Below are 22,760 nucleotides of genomic sequence, written 5' to 3' on the forward strand. Positions count from 1 at the left end.
AGCCCAAAGTCGCTTATAATAAGACATGGCAACACTGGTGGAGTGCTGTGGTGCTGAGGCCCCATGGAGGAACGCTGCTCAGTGTTCTCTTCCAGCCTGTTTGAACATCAACACACACTGACAGAGGCAGGATCCCGATCAGTCATGTCTAGAGATGCTATAATGTAATGTAGGTACACTCTCACCCACACTGCCTAGCTCCAGCACATATGCAAGTACTCCCTTTAAATATGCACTCACTCACTCACTCACTCACTCACACACACACACACACACACACACACACACACACACACACACACACACACACACACACACACACACACACACACACACACACACACACACACACACACACACACACATATACATGCACGCACACATGCACACAATTATATACCGCCACACACAGCATCTCCATCTTAACAACAGGAGTTCTCTACTCTTCACCCCTCTTTCACTTCCATCGTTGTCTTTTTGGTCTTTTGTCTTTTGTGTGTGTGTGTGTGTGTGTGTGTGTGTGTGTGTGTGTGTGTGTGTGTGTGTGTGTGTGTGTGTGTGTGTGTGTGTGTGTGTGTGTGTGTGTGTGTGTGTGTGTGTGTGTGTGTGTGTGTGTGTGTGTGTGTGTGTGTGTGCGCGCGTGCACGTGCGCACAAGTAGAATAATGAAACCCACCGCTCCTGATGAGATGGATGTCGTCTTAGCCGAGCTACAAACAGGCCTGCAGGGAACAACGGAGTCCCCCGAGAGTAGAAACATGGAAGGAATGAGGGAGCGAAGCTGTGTGGGAAATGGGAAGATAAAGGGGGGATGGATGGACAGATAGATGAGAGAGAGAGAGAAGCACTGTGGTAGATAAAGAAGGTGAAACAAAAAAAACGATGGAGAGAAAGAGAAGAAAGGAGAGAAAGAAAAGCAGAGAGATGTTCACTACCCCTGGGGAGTGCAGTCTTCCTCTCTGCCTGGCTCCTTTGATAAAGCAGCACAGATGCCAGTTGCACCTCTGCTGGCTCCATACAGTACGCCGGTGCAACTGCCTACAGCGGCGTCGGCCATTTTGTGCCAGAGCCAATTCACAGTATACATACCTGCCATGGACACATGGCAGTAGAGCCACCACAGCCCTCTATTTTCAGTCTGACCGAAGCGCATACTGTATGACTCGACCGGCGGGTACAACTGTGGGCCGAGTGGTGGCCATTTTGTGCCACGACTGCGGGCTATTACACTTCCACAGACCCCCCTCACATCACAAAGACTTTGAAGCCTATGGAGTGTCATCCATATCATTGATTGGTATGTGCGCTGTGAAGCTTCCATGCTAGATCCTGTCAGAGATGGTATGTCTTTACATCAAGTGACTATCTGAGCGCATGTGATTTGTGCTCCACGACGAGGTCTTCTTTTGAACTGCTCGGTTCATTTCCACAGCAAAGCTTGGGAGGTATGGAAACCTTGCATGCAAGGCCATATTCTCTGCTGTTTTTCTCGGGGAAATGAGTGTGTGATTGATTGATGTGTGCGTGTGTGTGTGCGTGTGCGTGTGCGTGTGCGTGTGCGTGTGTGTGTGCGCGTGTGTGTGTGTGTGTGTGTGTGTGTGTGTGTGTGTGTGTGTGTGTGTGTGTGTGTGCGTGTGCGTGTGTGTGCAGTGCACAAACCAATTCAGAATGTATCAAGCACCCATTTCCCGCTAAAATACTGAGTCAAAACGATACCATATAGTAAGTGTGAGTGCATGTGAGTCTGAGCTACAGAGATAGAGAGAGATGGAGAGTGTACGGGTCTGTGCACCCTTTTTAGTTTGTCAGAGTGAGCTATGATGTGATCCAGAGTGGGGGTTTGGGGGGCCGGTAGGAGTGCTATGCATAATTCAGCACACAGAGGGGAGAAAGACTAGCAAACAATAGCCTGCAGTTGTGAATGGGGTAGAGCAAGTTGACACTGCTAACTTTAGTACGAAGCTTCACTCTGCTCCAAGGATGGGCTCTGCTGTTTCCATTTGTGTGTGTACTATGTGTGTGTGTGTGAGACCTTTTTTCCCTTGTCATTAATATATTCATCCCTTTCTCTCTGTCTCAATTCTCCTTTCCCCTTCCTCCATCTTCATCTCCCTCATCTCTCTCGCTGTCTCTCCATCTCTCAAACCCTGTTTGTCGCAAATTATTCTTCAGTTAGTCAGTCAGTTTTTATAACTGTTATGATAACATTGTGTCTGCTTTAAGCAGTTGGGAAGGAGTGATATGCATTACTGCATGTTGTACTTTGTCACAAATTCCTCTCATGCACTCTCTAGACAGGCGCACGCAAACACACTCAATAACGCACATGCACACACCGATGCGTGAGCGCAGTGCAATCAAACGTCTTTTTGCTAGCGTGTTCCATCGTGGGATCGTTGGAGATATGGTCTGAGCAAACACAGGGGACTGTGATTTCACCGCTCGTTGGCTCGCGGAAACGCACACTCACCTCGCTAGCCTCAAACACAAAGTCACAGAGGTCGGCGTGAATAATGGATAGCATCTATGTTTTTTTTAAAGCGTGGGGATCAAACACATCTAGATGGACAGATGGACAGATCTGGCGTGTCTTTGATCCACTGCCTAAAATGACTTCATTATCCTTCTCTCGGGGAAGGGACGCTAGCATCTCACACAGATGTGCTGGCAGGTGTGTGTGTGTGTGTGTGTGTGTGTGTGTGTGTGTGTGTGTGTGTGTGTGTGTGTGTGTGTGTGTGTGTGTGTGTGTGTGTGTGTGTGTGTGTGTGTGTGTGTGTGTGTGTGCATATGCCTTTAACCATATGAACCCTAGCGTCCTTGTCATAATAGGAGAACCTCTGGCAAAAATAGGCGAACATTCTGCGATCTACAAGCTCACAACACGTCGTGTGGTGACACGTTGTGAGCTTGTAAATCGACTATTTTAACTATTTGACATACTGTACAGAAAAGTATGTAGGGTTTAGGTAGTGAAGGAAATGAAAGGTGAATAATTCTTACTCAGTCACGTTGTGATATTTTTGGTGTGGGGAAAATCAGCCTGAACAGCAAAGCACACACACACACACAGTCAAATGGTCGTCTGAGCTGATAGTGGGAGAAGGAGGAGAGAGCAGGTCAACGCAGGGTGAGAATGAGATAAAGGGACTGACAAGCTGCAACGTGATCACAATACCACAAAAGCAGGAAAACAATAAGGGGCCATCAGACGAAGACTTCTGATTACGACCTGTCCTGAAAAGCCCTGCGTCCTCCACAAAGGAAGGAAGACAGTTTATTAAGTCCAGAGCGATACGCAATGAAGTACCTAATAACAGCACAAAAGGCAAAGTCGACAGCCAACATGCAGTGAGCAAAGGACCACCCCAGTGCATTGTCTTAATGGCCTTAATGACACCACACTTGGCCACCATAATGGCCTTGTAATGGACCCAATGAACTCAACAGCACCACTTCCTTGTTCTTTTCTTGGCACACGTGATTGGCAGGTCACTTAGCCACCTCGTTAAGCAAGGCATAATTAGTGCTTTGGAGAAAGTGGGAGGTTCTTCCTGGTTGCTGTCCAATAGGCCGCCTGTGATTCATTGGGGACATTTTAATTTTAATTTAGTTTTTAAGAGCAGAGGAGGGCCGTAGCCAGAAGTCTGATCTGGGTCTTTATTCACGAGTGGTCCGATGGATAGGATTTGGCTCCTTCAGAAGATGAAATGCGCTTGGCTGAATTTCACCAGCGCTCTCCTGGATTAAGTTAGACGAGCACACGACAAGAGACAGACAATGTCTTCATCCTTTAGTCTCCTATCAATACATAGTTGTCAGTCAATCCATAATGGTATGGATCCACTGTCAGGTCAACAATGCTGACCCATGCATTGTTTACTTCCACCTCTTTAATTCTCTCTCTCTCTCTCTCTCTCTCTCTCTCTCTCTCTCTCTCTCTCTCTCTCTCTCTCTCTCTCTCTCTCTCTCTCTCTCTCTCGTATGCACGAACGTGCACACACACCTTGATGCCCTTTGTCCATGCAGGATCATGGAAGTTTGTGGAGATCAATTAAGTTGTCTGTGATGCCGCTTTCTTCAATAATTAATTTGTTCTCCACGTCCATTCTCCGTCTTTTCATTCTCTCTTCCACTTGCTGGCTCTTCTCTTGCATTTCTTTCTTCTCTCCTTGCTGTGCGGTCTTGTCTCTGTGTTCCTGTAGGATTCCAGCTGAAGCTCTGATTTCTTCTTCTCTCACTAGCTCTTCATGGACAGACTTCACTCTGCACTGTGCATATCAATGTCTGGTGTTGTTTGAAACGCTGGGGTCATGGGACTGTCTGGTTTAGATTTGTGATCATTCAGTCAAAGGTCAAAATAAGACAACCAAATTATTATGATGTCATCAGCAAAGAAACTCACCCTAGAGTTATTCTGTCATTGACAGTGAATGGTGTTTCTAAACTCTCTCTCTCTCTCTCTCTCTCTCTCTCTCTCTCTCTCTCTCTCTCTCTCTCTCTCTCTCTCTCTCTCTCTCTCTCTCTCCAGTACCCTCTCTGATCAGTGCACTGCGAGCAGAGAAGATAGAACATAAGAGTGTGACCTTGGTGTGGAGACAGCCCTCCTACCCCAACAGCAGCCGCACAGAGTATGAGGTCAAATACTACGAGAAGGTAAAACTGACACACGCACGCACGCACGCACACACACATGCACGCATGCACGCACGCATGTGCCACTTAAGCCTTAAATGCTCCTTTGCATGACAAATAGCCAAAATAGCTGATATATAAGCTCACAACTGTGAGAATAATATAATAATAAAACAAAGGTTAATGTGATTAACTTACATTTTGTATTAAACTGTTTTATTATCAAACATAAATATTAAACATATCAGACATCCCATGTATTTAATTCAGTCTGACCAGAAGCCGGGATAAAACACATCTTCACCGGCCATAAAAATGAATGACCGGAGAGGGGATATCGCCCCGTCTCCCTCAGCATATCGAACCCTAACTTCAGCCAAAACTGATTCCCCTGTTTATGAGAGTTCAATCTCCAGCCCTCCTCAAGTCCTCTCTTATGTTCCATATCACTTCTCTCAATTACAGCTCTCACTCTCCCTGAATGTCGATATCTGTCTAACCCCACCCCCCACTTTCTCTCCCTGACAATCTCTCCCTCACTGCCTCTGTGTTTCCTTTGTTCTACTCTCCATGCCATGATTATTGATGCACATGTATGAGAGAGCATTAAAGGGCACGCGCATGCAACCTCCTAATGCTCATTACTGCATGCAAGTGGGAGAACGCAAGCGCACATGCCCATGCACGCACGCACGCACGCACGCACGCACGCACGCACGCACGCACGCACGCACACACACACACACACACACACACACACACACACACACACACACACACACACACACACACACACACACACACACACACACACACACACACACACACACACACACACACATGCAGTGGACACATTTTAACGTCTACTTGGGCTTTTGTGTTCACCCCAGACAGTTTTTAAGTTGCTTGATTCAGTATTTAGATGTTTGATATTCATCTTATCAGACACACCCCCTTCCTATATAAACCTATTGTAACTTCAAACTCAATTTTAACCATACCTGGGCACTTCAGAAGAGACTATACCCAAATAAAATGCTGCACTCCACTGGTATTTATTATTTTGCAGACATTGAAATAAGGTGGTGATGCAGTGGTGAAAAATGAATAGCAAAACAAAAAAATCATATCCCGAAAAAGCAAGTAATTATGCAAATGCATATGACCTATCCACTGCCCCATTACACATGCTTATACTTAGCTTTACTCACAATGAAATATTTCCTAAGTACTGTACAGTACTGTGTATATTATTTCCTGTGAATACATTCACATAGTTATTACCATAGAGGCTTCTTTGTGTTTTCTTGGCAAGACCACAGACTGGCAAAACTTTCAGTATTTTCACCCAAAGGGCAAGTTTACAAACAACACCTACGTATTTCATTCTGTGTGTTCCCAGTGAACCCTGCGTTGTCTCTCCTCAGGCTTTTAGATGACGATCTCCAACTTTCTACTACTTTTCACACCCTTCCAACTGACTGCCTCCCTGTGTGTAAACATTCCCAAAAAAACTGAATGTGTTCCACCTCCAAGCCTCAACTCGCCTTATGTGTGTGTCTCTCTCTCTCTCTCTCTCTCTCTCTCTCTCTCTCTCTCTCTCTCTCTCTCTCTCTCTCTTTCTCCCTCCAGGAACAAAAAGACCAGAGTTATTCCACTGTGAAGACAGCGGCCACCCGCATCAATGTCAACAACCTCAAACCTGGAACTGCATACGTCTTCATCATCCGCCCGTTCTCCATGCCGGCGCCCCCCTCCTCCCTCTCCTCCTCCCCTCTCTCCTCTTCCGCCACTTCCTCTTCCTCCTCTTCGTCATCATCATCTTCCTCTGCCTCCTCTACGTTGCCCATCGACTACGGGGCGTACAGCGCTCCCCTCGAGCTGCAGACACTTGGCGAGCGTGAGTAGCCATTTTACGCCTCTTCTTCATCTTCTCTCCTCCCTCCCTCCCTCCCTCCCTACCTCGCTTTCTCTCTCCTCTTTCTCGCCTCTCTTTCTCCTCTGCTGCCTTGTTCCAGTAGCCGCCAGGCAGTTTGGGCTCGGGGTTTGAGTGGGCGCCCAGCCAGCCCACACACAAAGCCTGTTAGTTCGAGAGAGAGAGAGTGAGACAGAAGATGGAGGGTGTTGTAAAACCTCCTCCTCCGCAGTTTGGTAGCATCTCTCTTGTGTCACTTTTCAACCCATTCAATCTGAGAACGCATCTACATCTGTTGCTAAACTTTTTCATGTCAGGGACCCCCAAAATGATATGTATTCGGCCGCAGACCATGCAAATGTTTGCTTAAAAAAATATGTATGTTCAAAGATTTCACGATTTAAAGAGAGAGAGATTGAGAAAGAGAGAGTTTGTGTACACACACGGTTATGTGTGGTCTGTGACACACCTACATCACATTCATACAGTTAACCACTTAAGCCCTATATACTTTGTTGACCGGGGTCCCCCAGGGGTCTATACTTGATCCTCTCCTCCCCCCCCCCCCCTGCACCAAATGTCTGCACCAAAATAGCTGATCTACTCACAATGCATCGCAAGCTTGAAGTTCTGCCATTTTCGCGGAATGTTTGCCTATTATCTCATGCCTAGAATATGGACGCTTAGGGTTTATGAGGTTAATTTACGGCGCATCGTGCCGCTTTGCTAGGTCGGAAATCTGTTCATTTGCCACAACCGAGTAAGAATTTGGCTTCAATCACAGTTCACTCTGGAGGGGAAGCTTCACAACTTGTTAACTTGACTTATATTCACAGCCTCTGCAGTATTAGAACAGCAGTGTTTATACGCAGGTGGCATGTTAAACAAAGATAGCCTCCTTCCCTCCCACACACTCCAATCATTCTCTCTCTCACCCACTGACTGTTAATTTTCACTGAATGTTTGCCTATTATGACATGAACAGTGTGTGCCGCGTTATGAGCTTGTATATCTGCTATTTGTTTTTTTTTCAATGGTGGGGGGGGTGTTAGGATTTAGAAGACATTTGTAGAATCCCTTTGCACAAATGTTCACGATTTTTCAAAGAAAATTGCTGATCTACAAGCTCGTAGCGCTTGAGCTTGTAGATCTGCTATTTTTGAATAGCCCAAAGTATAAAATAATGGCTATAGCTAAAAATTGATTGAATGGGTTAACACAGGTGCACCATAGACCAGTCTTTTACTGGTATCTACTGAATAGTTCACCTTGGGGGGAGTCCGGGCACAGTGCCCTGCTCAAAGCAACTTTATGTTAGTTGTGACTTTAAGACCACCATTGTCACATAGGTTGCTCTCCTGCATACTCTGTGCCCGTGTATATTGTTATCTTTGTCGAATTGTGTACATCTTTTCTTGTGTGTTATAAAGACTAAAATCCTGAGTGTTAATCTTACTCTTAAAGTGTAAAAATTGACCCCTAAGGGCTAAATTAACACTGCTGGTTTCAGTGTTATGGTTCTATAGTCACATCACATCAATGCTGCTTTCACAGACACAATTGAGTGTTTCTACACTTGTGTAATGAAACTTTAATCATGTGTGTGTGTCTTCCCCAGTGGCCCTGGCGTCCAGTGAACAGGGTCCTGTGGTGATTATCGTGGTGGTGTCTGTAGCCGCACTCATCATGTTGCTCTCCATGGGAGTGGGCCTGCTCATCTGGAGGAGGTATACACACACACACACACACACACACACACACACACACACACACACACACACACACACACACACACACACACACACACACACACACACACACACACACACACACAGAGAGAGAGACAAGGACTCATACTCTAACCATACATAATTGTACACATGCTCGCACATACATGCAGACACACTCACCATCTCAGGCACACTGTCACGTGCCACTCCATTATAATCCAGATTATAGTAATCCAATGAGTGAAAGCACTCTTTACACAGTGGGAGCCAAGTACTGTACAGTGAAGTGACAATGGAAGAAGGTGGCTTCCAGTTAAACCCAGCACGCTTCCTCAAGTAGCATTAAGGGCAGGTACACACTACAAGACATTAGGTCCGATATTGCTGTCGCCGACATTTTTTGGCGCTCGCCGACAAAACCTCCCGACCTGACGCAGATCGGCCTTTGATCGGCGAGAAAATGCTCTGTGTGTGTGAAAGGCTCTGCGACCCGATGTGGCCGCGATTCTCCGCTCTGCGACGGCTTTTCAGATATCTAAATTGTTAGATATTCATCTCTGTCTGGGACAGGACAAGAGACAATATCATACAGTGTGAAAGGAGCCGAGACCATTCTGCGAGCAAATCCACGCTGCAGCCAATGAGAGCACATTACAGCAACCGTGGCTAGGGGAGCGTCGCTGGATCAGACCACAACAAACAGTCCCTACCACAATATTACCTTCCAGTCCTGTATTAAGTTAACATTATAAAACTAAATGAGAAAGTGAGCGAGCCTGGTGGGCTGTTTATTTTAGAGGAATTGTACTGAGAGACAGAGACAGAGCGAGAGCTCTCTCTCTCTCTGTGTGTGTGTGTGTGTGTGTGTGTGTGTGTGTGTGTGTGTGTGTGTGTGTGTGTGTCTGTGAGTGCAGCATGCCTGTGACACACGCTGTGTCTGAACAGCGTTGCCAGATGTTGCGAGAGAAATAAGCAACCAGGTCTATGAAAACAAGCCCAAGAAAAGGCCACTTGAGCACTTTAAACCTATTTACAAATACATTGGATATTTGAAAATAGCCAATCTACAAGCTCACGTTGTAGATAGGCTATTTTTAAAGAAGACATTGGGGGGGGGGGGGTTGTGGAGTATTTTCCAAATCCACACAGATCTTGTATGGGGGTCTATGGCACAACATATTTTCAGAAGGGGGAGGTCTGCGCATCTGCGGACAAATATTAATTTGGGGGTCCTTGCCATGAAAATGTTTGAGAACAACTGGTTCAAACAACATTAGGAAACAAGGCCAAAAAAGCAACTACACTTTCAAGCAACTTTACAGAAAAATAATCCCAAAGTCGCTTATAATAAGCGGACATGGCAACTGTCACAGCGGAATTAGCGCACTTGCCGTGCGAGAGAGAGAGAGAGAGAGAGAGAGAGAGAGAGAGAGAGAGAGGGAGAGGGGGGGGAGAGGCATATCACGGGATACCTCAATTAAAATGAATTGGAATAAACAAAAATGTATGTATTGGGTCTGACTCTGGAGATAGCATCCTAGTGAACTATCCTACAGTGTGTCAGCCCTTGTCGGGGATCAATCGTGCTGTGAAGACCACAACGATATTATGACAGCCGATTTCAAGGAATAAACTCCTGCAGTGTGTTATGCTTAACGATCAGATGACCCCCCGACAACTTTAAGGTCCTGCAGTGTGTACTTGCCTTAAGTAAAAACAAGTTGTCTGAGTTCAGGGTCAAAATCTTTCCCTCTTTTTTTTAATGAGTATGGGCAGTTCACGGTCCTTTTGCAGATTAACCCATTAAGACCTGAGGCCGATTCTATAGTTTTCTGAAAAAACGTATGTTCTCAACCTTTTCATGTCAAGGACCCCCAACATGTGTTTGGCCGCTGACCCCCATCTCAAAATATTTAGTTCCAGGGATCCCCAGAAGCAAATATTTGAGTAAAAAATTCCACCTTTAAAAACATATTTATTCAAAGATTTGCACAAATCTTCACGATTTTTGAATAGCCAAAGTATAAAAGAAGTTAAAGTGGTTAAAATCTAAAGTGACTCGGATGCTTGCCCGGTTTTAATGGGTTAATTAGTTTCTGGCCTAAGAGTGGTCGGGCGAGATGGTGAGCTGTGAAGAGAGGTTGAGAGGGTTGGCAGTGAACCAGTCAGCTGTGTAGTCATCGTACTTAATCCAGTCCAAAGTCAGGTAACACTCATTAGTCTGCTTCATTGCTGGGGCCCCACATAAGGGCCCTCAAGGCCACCTCTTTCAACGTTTTTCTTTTTAGTGTGTGTGGTGTGAGTGAGAGTGGCCACACCGTTGAAAACATACAGTACAGTCACAAGGTGTGCAATAGCAGCCTTATTAGCCTGCACCACCGCTGGCTGCCCCCATATTGCTCAGTACTCTGTCCAAAAGCTCTGTTCTTGTTTTGTTTTTTTGACACATTGAAGGTAATGGGATTTGAGGCGGTTGGCAGAGAACAGTGAGACTGCAGCCATTATTGTTAGAGGCCGTTATATCCCATGGGGTTTAAAGGGTCTGGGGAGGAAACAAGGGCCCCAAACATTTCTTTTTTGAGGTGAGACTAAGGTGAGATTACAGCATGTGAGCTGTAAAGGTGGCCTGAACCGTTGGGGAATAAAGCACTGCACAAATGGATGAGTCATGCAGTATGTGCCCCCAAAAAAACACTTTCTACTTTTATCTTTAGGTAAAAGTCACAAAGTATGGATGACACGTATTGAACATTCTGCACAATGTTTAAATTGCAATCCTGCAAGGGACCATAGCAATAGATAGCAATACAACTAATATGTTTTGTTTAGTATATCATCACAATATATACAAAAAACAACAACAACCTAAAGGTCTGTCAGCTATCCTACCTTGGACATATGACCACGGTACTGTAGGTTTAGTTGACAGACTGACTGACATGATCAAATTATTTACTAACTAAAGTCCTATCAGTAAATCAACCATCTAGGGCTGGGTAATAATCAATATTTATTGTTGATCATCTATCACTAATCGTGTTGGGGCAATTTTATTTCTATTGTGAGTGGCCGTACTTACATTTGTTGTCTAAATTAACACTACAAAGCAATTAACTGTACCAGTCATATTTTTAAATACTTGAAAATGCCAGCAGAAAATTAGTAGTTTGACTTCCCATTACCAACGTGATTTTTTTTCATACAGATATCCGGATGTTAATCACTACTTGCTATTGGAAGAAGGTCTTCTGGTGATCATTATGTGTATTTTTTACCATGGCACCCAGCCCTTCAACCTACCAACCATTGTGATATGTTTCACATCCCAGTTTAATTTTGGCATCTCTCAGGGGAGCTGTATCACATTGTGCATTTCACATATGGTAGGTTTTATTCAGCTGAGCGCTTCTCTGCCAACATAAACCGCATCATCTTGATCAAGCGGACTCACTCAACGATGCAGTCACGCACACACAATTAAACTCCATGCACAGCCACACGCAATGTACACAGTAAAATACGCATGAATGCAAATGGACCCCTACAGGTTCGCAATATTGTTTTTTTTCCTAAAATAGCATGTGAACACTTGAGCTCAGAAGCCCTTTGGTTGGCTTGAGATGGGGGATGGGAGCGCTCGTTTCTTTTATTTCGCGTGATAGCCTATTCCAGTATTTTCAAATTCTGTACATTGCATCTGTTCCTTGTGCTTGGTTTGCATACAATCTGTCTCTCTCTCTCTCTCTCTCTCTCTCTCTCTCTCTCTCTCTCTCTCTCTCTCTCTCTCTCTCTCTCTCTCTCTCTCTCTCTCTCTCTCATACACTATTCTCTTCCACACTGTGCATATCACTCACAAAAATTCATACCTACCAGAACTCACCTGTGAAGATAGAGCAGGTCTATTCTGTCGAGTTGACAGTACACCTATCTGTATTGAGACAGCACTGGGATATACAGTACTGTGTAGAGAGCATCAGCGTTAATCTGAAGTACAGAGAGATGGAGATCTAGCAGATAAAGAGAATGGATCAGATGAAAGAGCACAATGAGGATGTGGCCTCTATTCACCCGTAGCCAACGCACTACAAACAGGACCTGTCAGTCATACACTCACAAAGAGAGTGAACGCATGGTTAGACACGCACGCACACACACACACACACACACACACACACACACACACACACACACACACACACACACACACACACACACACACACACACACACACACACACACACACACACACACACACACACACTTCTTTGTAAATACATTTGTTTATGTAGATTTATATTGTTTTATCTATGTATTAACAGATTGACTGCCAGGAATTAATTAATTATTTCATCCGCCACCGCCAGCGTTTTTACTTATCTTCCGAGACCTGCAGATTTTTTTCCACCAAAGAATATGTAAACAACAGATGTCTGGGGGGAGGACTTGGGTCTATTCTATCATCTGGAAAAGAAAAATTGTAACCGCAGTCTTCCGTTTTTTTAGTTATCGGCAGTTGAATATGGCTTGTTTTCATCAAAAACGCAATCTGGGAAAAGAAATCAGAGATAAATGTATTCTTTTTTAACTCTCTCAGTGCCAGAGTTTTTTTTTTTGTTGCTATTTTGTAATTTAATTTTCAAATAGCTTGTCTTCTGCAGTTTTAAACACCTACCACAGTTCTACCAGTAGAGAGCAGCAAATCGACACATTGATTACCTCGCTGACTCGCTCGCCCCCTCCCAAACAGGCCTACGTCACATCCGGTCATAAACCGGATGTGACGTTTTCGACAATCTGTGATCGGGCTAAAATACGATGTGATACACGACTACGATGACTGATCGTCACCCAGACCAAAGAGAATAGAAGTGGAGCTCTCCGTTCGTTTTGTATATCGTGTGAAAAACCGTGACTTTCCCTATTCTGGCCGAAAATGACCGCGGGAAAAAAAGAGAACCGGAAACGGAATCTGCGTCATGAAACCGGAACCCAATGAGTCTGAAGGAATCAGAAAGTGAAAGTGATCATGAAAAATAAACAGAATAGCGCGACCACAGTAACAAGTAAAAACTTGGGATTTCTCGTTCTGGCAGCGAGGGTATTCGGGAAAAAGTCGGGATATCTCGGGCGTGGCACTGAGAGAGTTAACGTTAGACCGGACGGACTGGGATTTGTTTAGATCACGTGATTCCCGGGTGTATTCTTCTTCCGGAGTCCCAGGATCAGTCACAGGTTGCGGAAGAGCACCATTGTAATCACTGAAAACACCAACTGACGTCTATGGAAGTCAATGGCTGTCAAGCATTGGATTTGTAATGACTTCCACAGTCAATGTGAGGAGACATTGCTGTATGTAAAAATAAAGGTTGCACTTACACTGTGAAAGATACAGTATGTATGTATTATTGTTAACATACAAGGAATGATTATTTTATTTTATATTATTCTTATATAGGCCTATATATTTCATGTCTGAAAAAAAAATATATAAATATATATATACAAAATATTATAGTTTTTTTCCCCCTATGTGCCTGTTAGTACAGATTCCTTGCATGTTAACATAGGTACTTGTCGAATAAACAGATGATTCTGATACACAGCCCTGGGTGATCTCGCTTATCCATCTGCATCTGTCCTTTGTGCCTTCATGATCACATTCATCATGTGTAGCCACCATTATTCGTCTCTGCTGAACCGTTAGCTTATGCGTTTCATGTTCCACACGCAGAGAGAAAGAGGGGATGGCTCGATGCCTCAATTACCATGCTCTCATGTTTGCAAATAGACAATCAGCCCCCAGCCACAGCCAAAGGGCCTCAATTACCACGATCCGCTTGCTCACACAGAAACATGTGAAGGAGTGTGCTGCTCGCGCACACATCAGATGACGTAGTTCTACGTGTCTGTATGGATTGGTTCTGCGTCAGGGTTGAGCCTAATTTATACTTTGTTGCATAGCACTGTCACTCGCCCCCCAAAATGACTGATTTACAAGCACGAGTAAAACAGTTATTTTCGGCGAGTGACATTATCGTGTGGCGAACCATAAATTAGGCTTCATGGTACTGAAACCACATTCTCTCTCTCTCTCTCTCTCTCTCTCTCTCTCTCTCTCTGGCTCACTCTCTCTCCATCCCCCTACCATCTTAGTCCCTCCATCTCTTTAGGTCTTCATTACGAGTCATGGGCGCACTAACTAGACCACACACATGCACATGCATAAACACACACACTCACGAGCCCTCTCTGTCATTTATGCCGATCAATACACACATCTGACAAACATGCCCTGTGAAAAAACGTAGAAAGGTCTGCTACTGAAATGGTAAAGTACTTCTTTCTTTCCTATCGTATCTTTCCTTTCTATCTCTCTCCCTCTCTCTGATTCACACACACACACACACACACACACACACACACACACACACACACACACACACACACACACACACACACACACACACACACACACACACACACACAGGATGATTTCAGTCTTTTGAGTCCATTGGTGCTAGACAGAGCTTGATAAAACCATAGTTCCGGGGCATTGCCCCAAACATTCTCCAAAGATGCCTGTGGGCTTGACTGGACAGAGAAAGGGATTGTTTCTCCTCTGTTGCTCACAGAGGAATGTGTGTGTGTGTGTGTGTGTGTGTGTGTGTGTGTGTGTGTGTGTGTGTGTGTGTGTGTGTGTGTGTGCCTGATGTGTGTGTGTGTGTGTGTGTGTGTGTGTGTGTGTGTGTGTGTGTGTGTGTGTGTGTGTGTGTGTGTGTGTGTGTGTGTGTGTGTATACCTCTGCTTGCGTCACTCAGCGCGTGGTGGAGTGAGTGAGAGAGTGAGTGAGTGACAAGCCCTCAGAGCGGGAGATGGAGGGCAGTGCCAGAATAAAGGCTGCAGGTGGAGGGTTATTGCAGAGGGCCATTGACTCTCCAGGACACAGTCATGGGAGCGAGGGATTGGAGAGAATTAACCCATTCGAACCGGGAACGCATCTTGTGTCATTTTAAGATTTATTTGGGCTATTCAAAAATAGCAGGTATACAAATAAATCATGGAAAAATTGGCCAAAACGTTGAATATATATTTTTTAAGCGAACATTTGTAACTCAAGTCTTTGCTTCTGGGGGTCCCTGGAACAAAATATTTTACAAATATTTAAAAATATATATTCAAAGATTTGCACACATTTTCACGATAAAAAAAATAGCAGATCTAGAGTGCCGCGCTATGAGCTTGTAGATCTGCTATTTTTGAACAGCCAAAGAAATGACAGAGATGCATTTCCGGATTGAATGGGTTAAAAAAAAGAACGAAAAACGAGAGAGTGGAGCAGAAAAGGTCTGAGCAAAAATGGTGTGGTTCGCTGTGTTTCTGGCACAGATCAACGGCTTTCTTATTAGAGTCGGTAAGACGCGGACATTATCCATTGTAGACGTGCCCCCAGGGATCACCCGCAGGGTCGCCCCCTATGCCCTCCAACCTGCAAAGTGCATGTATTCTTTTCATTTTTTTGTTCCACTCTTCAGTCAACTATTTCCAGCACACTTTTCTGTGCACGCCCAAGAAAGTAGAGTTGGGTGAAGTTTCTTCGTTGCCAGAGCACAGGCGTGTGCACAGGCGTAGGGTTAGCGTGCAAAATGTATTTATCCATTTGTAACTCTGAGAGTTCACTTGAGCGTCTGAGAGTGTACAAATAGAATCAAATGGACCCAAAAGGGTCCATTTGATTCCCACTTCTCAGGGTTAAATTAACGCTCAGGATTTGACAGAGTAAGCCCCCCACGGGCTTACTTACTCTTGGTTTCACTTTCACCCCTACAGCCCTCTGCTGTCATTTTGGATGCTATTCCTGCTCTTTTGGCCTATTAGTCTTATGCTCCAGATTTAATTTTAATATGCTTCATATCAAGAGTTGGAGAAGAGATCTTTTTCAGAGAGAGAGAGAGAGAGAGAGAGGGAGATAGAGAGCACTGAGTGAGAGGTTCTCCCAAATGCAATCCATTTTGTTTAGTGGTTTGTTGTTGTTCATTTCAGTTGTTTGCCCTGCAGAAACAAACGAGTGGGCTGCTTATATGAGAATGGAATTTGACATTAATTGGACGTTTTTGGAGAGACACTTCCAACTGGAGTGTGGGTGGGACTAGAGTTGTCAAAGTTGGCAAAAACAGCTCATGTTTTGGTATCCTTTGTCTCGTTTATAGTCTAACAAGACCCCCCGAATGTCTGACTCCAGCATGCAGTTTGAATTCCAAACCTAGAGTACGCGCTGCCAAATTCTGTACAGCACCACTTCAGAGAGTGGTTATTTGTTAAACTTCTGTCAGCGTTGGCGGTTGCCAACAGGTTCATTTTGAATTGAGTGACCTCTGTCTTTCAGCGAAAAATTCACATTGCACAGAGGTTTTTACTATTCATTGACATAATGTGGTGTTCTAGTGGAGTGAAATACAAAAAATAATATTTGAAATCAATGCCACATTATCACTAAAGGGCCGTCCACACCTAGAATCAAAACTATAATTATGACCATAATTATTATTATTTTTTAAATTTCTCTAACTGAAGTGGATGGAAGAGTCGAAGCCACAACTGTAATGACGACAGTGGCGGACGATATTGTTGGGATCACTTTCAGAGTGATTTGATGAACGATACGAGATACACTGGCAGCCAATCAAAATCCATCCAAATTTACAGGCTCAACCTATCGCCTTACAGAATGTTATTGTTCATCATTGTGGTAGTTATCTTTATAGTTCTCTTTCTTGGTGTGCAGCATATTCCTCTGCTTAGGTTCAACATAAAGAAATACAGTATACACACTGAATAAAATGTATATAGCGTGTATATATGGTATTTCTTTATGTGAATTGATGTTGAATTGGCAGACAATCCTTTGAGAGAATTAGGAGCCAGAATTTGACAAAGGACCCCTCCCTTCCCCTCCTTGTTTTTTCCCAGCAGCCTCTGCGTGAGCTCCTCCAACGTAACTCCTGCTAGCGTGGTGCTGCTCTCCACCTCCTTCTCTACTCTTCCTCCTCCTCCTCTTCTCTCTCCTCCTCCTCCCTTCACACAACTGATGCCCAGGTACACTGGCATGCCTGCACCCCTCCCCCCTTTTCCTTTCACTCCACCTCAAGACTGATTTATACTTTGTTGCACGCCTGTGTCGCATGCTGAAAATAGCAATGCTGAAAGCTTACAAGCTCACACTGTGAGCCTGTAGATCAGCCATTTTCAGCCCGGCGCACATCTTACGACGGAGTATATATCATTATTTTCTCCCCATCTCATTTATCGTTCCCTGTATTCCGTCCAACTTCCATGATCTCTCTGCCACTTCTCAATCTAAGCTCATTAACACAGAATTAATGAAATCAAGCTCTTCCATTTCCATCCACAAAACAGTTTCACTCTGCAGACATCAAAGGCATGGCAATGATTAGTTGAAACCGATTGCACTCAATAGAGTGCATACCTCCATTCTTCCATTTTGACCATGACCTTAATGACCGGCCAACTGTTCTTGAGTTACATCTCTAACAGACAAACAAACGGAGGGGGCACGGTGGCGCAGTCGTTAGCGTTGTCGCCTCACAGCTAGAAGGTCCTGGGTTAGATTCCTGCCGGGGACGTTGTGGGCGCTAGGTGCGTGTTCTCTCCTCAGCGTCATCAGTGACCATATACCCTAGGTGGGGTTGGCGAAAGGGCCTTTCTGAGTGGAGTTTGCATGTTCTCCCCGTGTCCCCTAGGGTTGGTACCCTCACAAAAAACATGCAGTAATCCTGGTCTCTATACTGCCTCCCAAAATACCATACGTCTTCTGTGAATATCTCCATGAAATGGTGACATCACTAAATGATGACATCAAACACATCATCGGCTGTACATTCGTTCACATCCAAACAATGGGATTTAAGTTGAAATCACTCTAGGAGCTACAATTGGATAAACTAGAAGCTCGCCCCCGCTACGCGGGGGCTCGCGTCTAGCCCGCGGCCACGCCCACGTAGCGCCCGCGGCCACTTGGCAACTCATATAAGTGGCGTAGCGTCATGAGGGTCAGTGGGGCCGTGGCTCGGTCAGTGAAGACCCTGTAGTGCGGATGATATGTGGCATAGAGGGGCAGATTGTAAATCCCCAGAGGAAACATCCGTGGGCTACCATTGGTTCAGCGATGTGTGCGGTCGCCCTGCGGCCCCTCCTCCTCCACCAATGTGCAGTATTGAGAGCCCTGACGTCACAACAATTGGAGCGATGGGCACTGCACTGTGGTTGGTTAGGGTACACCTAGGGCCCAGGTAGAACCCAGTTAAAGCCTGCATGGGCAAACCCAGGTAGGACCCGCCTTGGTCCCACATAAACATGGGTAGTTGGGGCCCACCTAAGGGCCAGGTAGAAGCTACTTATAGCCTGCATGGGCATCGCAGTTGGGACTGAAGTGGATGCCGCTGACATTGCTGACATGGGGTCCATATGGTTTAGCCCACCTTGAAACCATATGGGAACTACGCTGGCATGCTGGCTGTAATGCAAACGCTGCATCATACCTGCAGTGTGTAGTTTGATGTTGTGTGTGTAGCAGATATACCTGCAGTGTGTAGATCAATGTCCATATGAAAGTCAATGCCCAGCAGTGTTTTTTTTCCCCAGCAGAGTTTCTAGTGTCTCTGTCTCTCTCTGGAAGAGGTTGCACATGAACTCTGCAGCCGCACTGAGGCGCTCCAACACAAACACTCTGACATTAAGCTGCTTCACACAACAAACATCAGCACGACGCTGCTGTTTGTCCAAAAGACACAATATCTCCTCTCCCACCGACGTCATGTGTTCATTTATCGACAGCCGTACAGACTCCTTTTGACACATTTTACCTCGTTTATCCAGCTCTCACTGACTCATCGGGCTGTTATTTTGCTGCGATCAAGTCAACGATGTGAGAGATTAGCTATCACAGACGGACGGACAGGGGGTGAAACATAGTCTTGCGCCATAGACAATAAAAAAAGGAAAGTAAAGGAAATGAGCATTTCTGCAACAAAAGTAGTCAACAAACTATACTATGAAAACATGGGCCACATTGTCAAAGAATGTAAGAAAGAGGCAGTCATGTAGAAAATAGCCGATCTACAAGCTTACAAAGCCTCTCAACGTGAGGCGTTTTGAGCTTGTAGATCGGCTATTTTCACAATATGTACTTGTGGAACGGAGTCAAACAGAATGGGGGGGTCCCCAGATCAAGTACGTTTATTTGGGGGGGGGGGGGGGGGGGGCGGCGTGAAAGGGTTGATAAGCACTGCTGTAATCGGAGCGAAATTATCTGAAATTACTACATGACCATAATGCAGCCTAACATGCGTTGCACGGGGCGGTCCTGCCATTACGTTAGTTACTGTAGTTGCTGTGGAGCTACATAGTTCTCCAGAAGACACACACAAACATACACCATCTACAATGGACTAACTGAGCAGCAATATTGACATTCACCACACGAACGTGCATTGTTGACAAAGTGATTGCACAGCCGCTGCAGGCATGACAACCACGTTAGCGTTAGCGACATGGCAGCTATCACAGCGCCCTGTCCGTCGTCGCTGGGACTAACTGTGATGGCTACAGCAGTAACAGCAAGCTGTCTGCGATGCCATTGTCTGGAGACTGCTCTTAGCGTGACACGACCAATGAGAGTGAGCGCTGTAGTTGTTGCTAAGATACGGTGGCGTCTCTGCCCCATAGCTTGTAGATCTCTCACGCATGATTGGCGTAGGCTGCGTTGCCAGGTCTGACTGTTTGTATAAGCGATTTTGGGCTTATTTGGGTGCACTTTTGGGCTCGTTTCCATAGACCACGGCAGCGCTTATTTCTTTCCCGTGACCGATGTGGCAAAAAAAGTGCAAAACGAACCATCCGGAAGTAAATTGCGAGATGAAATATATAGCACTTTTTGATTATTAGAGAAGGAGACACATGTGAAGGTTGAAAATGAAAGGTAGGAGATTATATAGTTTTTCATGAGGGATTTTTGTAGCAAGTTGTGAGAGAATTGGGCCACTCCTGTGGGCGGGGGGCTGATTAGAACCATTGGGGTTTGAAAGGAGACGCTCTCTGTTTGAGTGATAAGATGAACACTGCAGATTGTACTGTGTGGCATACTCAAGTTTTGTTTTTGCTACCTTTGCCTTTTTCACTATCCTGTAATTTCCCTGCCTCTTCACTTCCTCAGCCCTGGCCCCTTCTCACCTTTCCATCCCATGTACCCCTTTATTCTCAATTGCCCCCGTCTTTTTTCTTCCTTAGACCTTTCCCCCAAATCCATTCCTTGCTTACCCTGCTCTATACAAATATACACTTCTACACGGCCAACTCACCCCTCTCGCTCCTTCTCCCTCATGTTCCCTTTTAACGGTTCCCCATTAATTGTCTTGTCTATGTCCCCCCTGCCCCCTATCTCTTATCCCCTGGCCTGAGGATCTGTGCAGCATGTTACCTGCTGGTGGCTTTGTGACAGACAGGGTTCTGACCTTGTCTCCAGCCTTGCTGCTACGCAGGCTGGGGATGTCACCCTCCCTCTCGATCACATGTACAATACGTACGCGCGCACACATATCACACACACACACACACACACACACACACACACACACACACACACACACACACACACACACACACACACACACACACACACACACACACACACACACACACACACACACACAGACACACACAGGAGGGAATGTTTTGGGCTCTGTGTGAACCACTTCTCAGCAGCAAACCAGGTCTGTGTAAAGCGGTGATGCGTTGTGACACACACATTAACACACGGCTCCCTGAACCGATATGGGATTGGGGTCTCATACACATGTACTGTACACACACACACACACACACACACACACACACACACACACACACACACACACACACACACACACACACACACACACACACACACACACACGCTCTCTCTCTCCAAAGGCAAGCACACACACCTGTACGCATACAGTACAAATAGACACATGAAATACACTTAGTAGTGCTGCTGATCAACCAGTCTGCCTGTCCGCTGTACTTGTTAATAGGATACTGCAATGGTTCCAACCTCTCTCTCAATCTCTTTCTCTCTCTATCTCTCTCTCTCTCTCTCTCTCTCACACACACACACACACACACACACACACACACACACACACACACACACACACACACACACACACAATCTCTCTCTCCACTTCCGTGACCAGTCAACCCTGCTGATTTAACACTGAGATCATAGTCAGCGCTCTACTCTTTAGAACCCCCTGGTTATGGAGAATGGACGTGAACGTGCGTCTGTGATATATTTGTTTGTGTGCCGAATACATGTGTGCCTCTCCGAGCGCATACACCAGCCCAGCTGAGTGTGTCCGTGCGCGCAAGGCCGTGCACGCGTGCCTCCGTTTGTTCCCGATTCCCACAGCTCCCCAGGTTGACACAACATAGAAAACAACATTAATGTATCAGTTTCATGCCGGTTCGTCTGCCGCGTGTTTCCGGAGCTCAGTCAATATCAGGGTGGATATTCAGCTCGTCTGCACCTCTGATCTCACTGCTGCTCATCAGCTCCATCGCATCAGGGGTCCGTCTGAATGCCTGTCTTTATCTTTTTCCATTTCCAATCTCAGCGCTGCTGTCTCCCCTACGCCCCCCCCCCCCCCCCACATCTCACGGAGCCATGGCTTACCGTTCGGGATCTGTTATGGGTGGGAGATAAAGCTATGCGTCTGATGTTTTTACGACTAGGCTAAATCACTGTCTGATGCCTGCGTTTGTTTGTCTTCCTAGACAATGCGGATACAGCAAGGCCTCGCAAGAGGGAGATGAGGAGCTCTACTTTCAATGTAAGTCGCACCGAAAAAACGGCTCGCTTGTGTGTGTGTGTGTGTGTGTGTGTGTGTGTGTGTGTGTGTGTGTGTGTGTGTGTGTGTGTGTGTGTGTGTGTGTTTGTGTGCGTGTGCGTGTGTTTTGGTGGAACCATTCTGTGTACCAATGTTTGTGATTCAGTACTCGTACTGTATACCTGTTTACAGTATTTGTGCATGTGTTTTGGAATATTCCAGTACTGAAGAGACTCTACAATATTATGCAGTATAATCCAGTCTTCATGAATGCATGTGTTTATTGTATGTACATAGAATTCAAAAGTATGTATTATAAAATGTTGTGTGTGTGTGTGTGTGTGTGTGTGTGTGTGTGTGTGTGTGTGTGTGTGTGTGTGTGTGTGTGTGTGTGTGTGTGTGTGTGTGTGTGTGTGTGTGCGTGCGTGCGTGCGTGCGTGCGTGCGTGCGTGCGTGCGTGCGTGCGTGCGTGTGTATGTACGCGTGTGTACCCATACTCACATGCAGGCTTTAACTACCACCACAGCATTAATTCTTAATTCTCAGTGTGTGCAGCGAGCCATGTGGCCATGATGTACAAGTACACCCCCTGGACATGACG

General features: G+C 45.5%; 1 protein-coding gene across 1 annotated transcript in view; it reads left to right on the forward strand.

Moving 5' to 3' along the window:
- The window catches only part of epha10 (EPH receptor A10), a gene marked incomplete at both ends in the record, with an annotated part of 192,236 nt that overhangs the window by 148,228 nt on the left and 21,248 nt on the right, over positions 1 to 22,760 (forward strand). Inside the window, 5 exons of the mRNA XM_084080360.1 lie at positions 4,528 to 4,652; positions 6,264 to 6,531; positions 8,165 to 8,273; positions 17,244 to 17,369; positions 22,107 to 22,162. Coding sequence (XP_083936486.1) covers positions 4,528 to 4,652; positions 6,264 to 6,531; positions 8,165 to 8,273; positions 17,244 to 17,369; positions 22,107 to 22,162 — 684 coding nt within the window. The remainder of the gene's footprint in view (positions 1 to 4,527; positions 4,653 to 6,263; positions 6,532 to 8,164; positions 8,274 to 17,243; positions 17,370 to 22,106; positions 22,163 to 22,760) is intronic.

This window comes from Gymnoscopelus microlampas (assembly GCF_963454915.1).
Source record: "Gymnoscopelus microlampas genome assembly, chromosome: 15".
NCBI classification, from domain to species: Eukaryota; Metazoa; Chordata; class Actinopteri; order Myctophiformes; family Myctophidae; genus Gymnoscopelus; species Gymnoscopelus microlampas.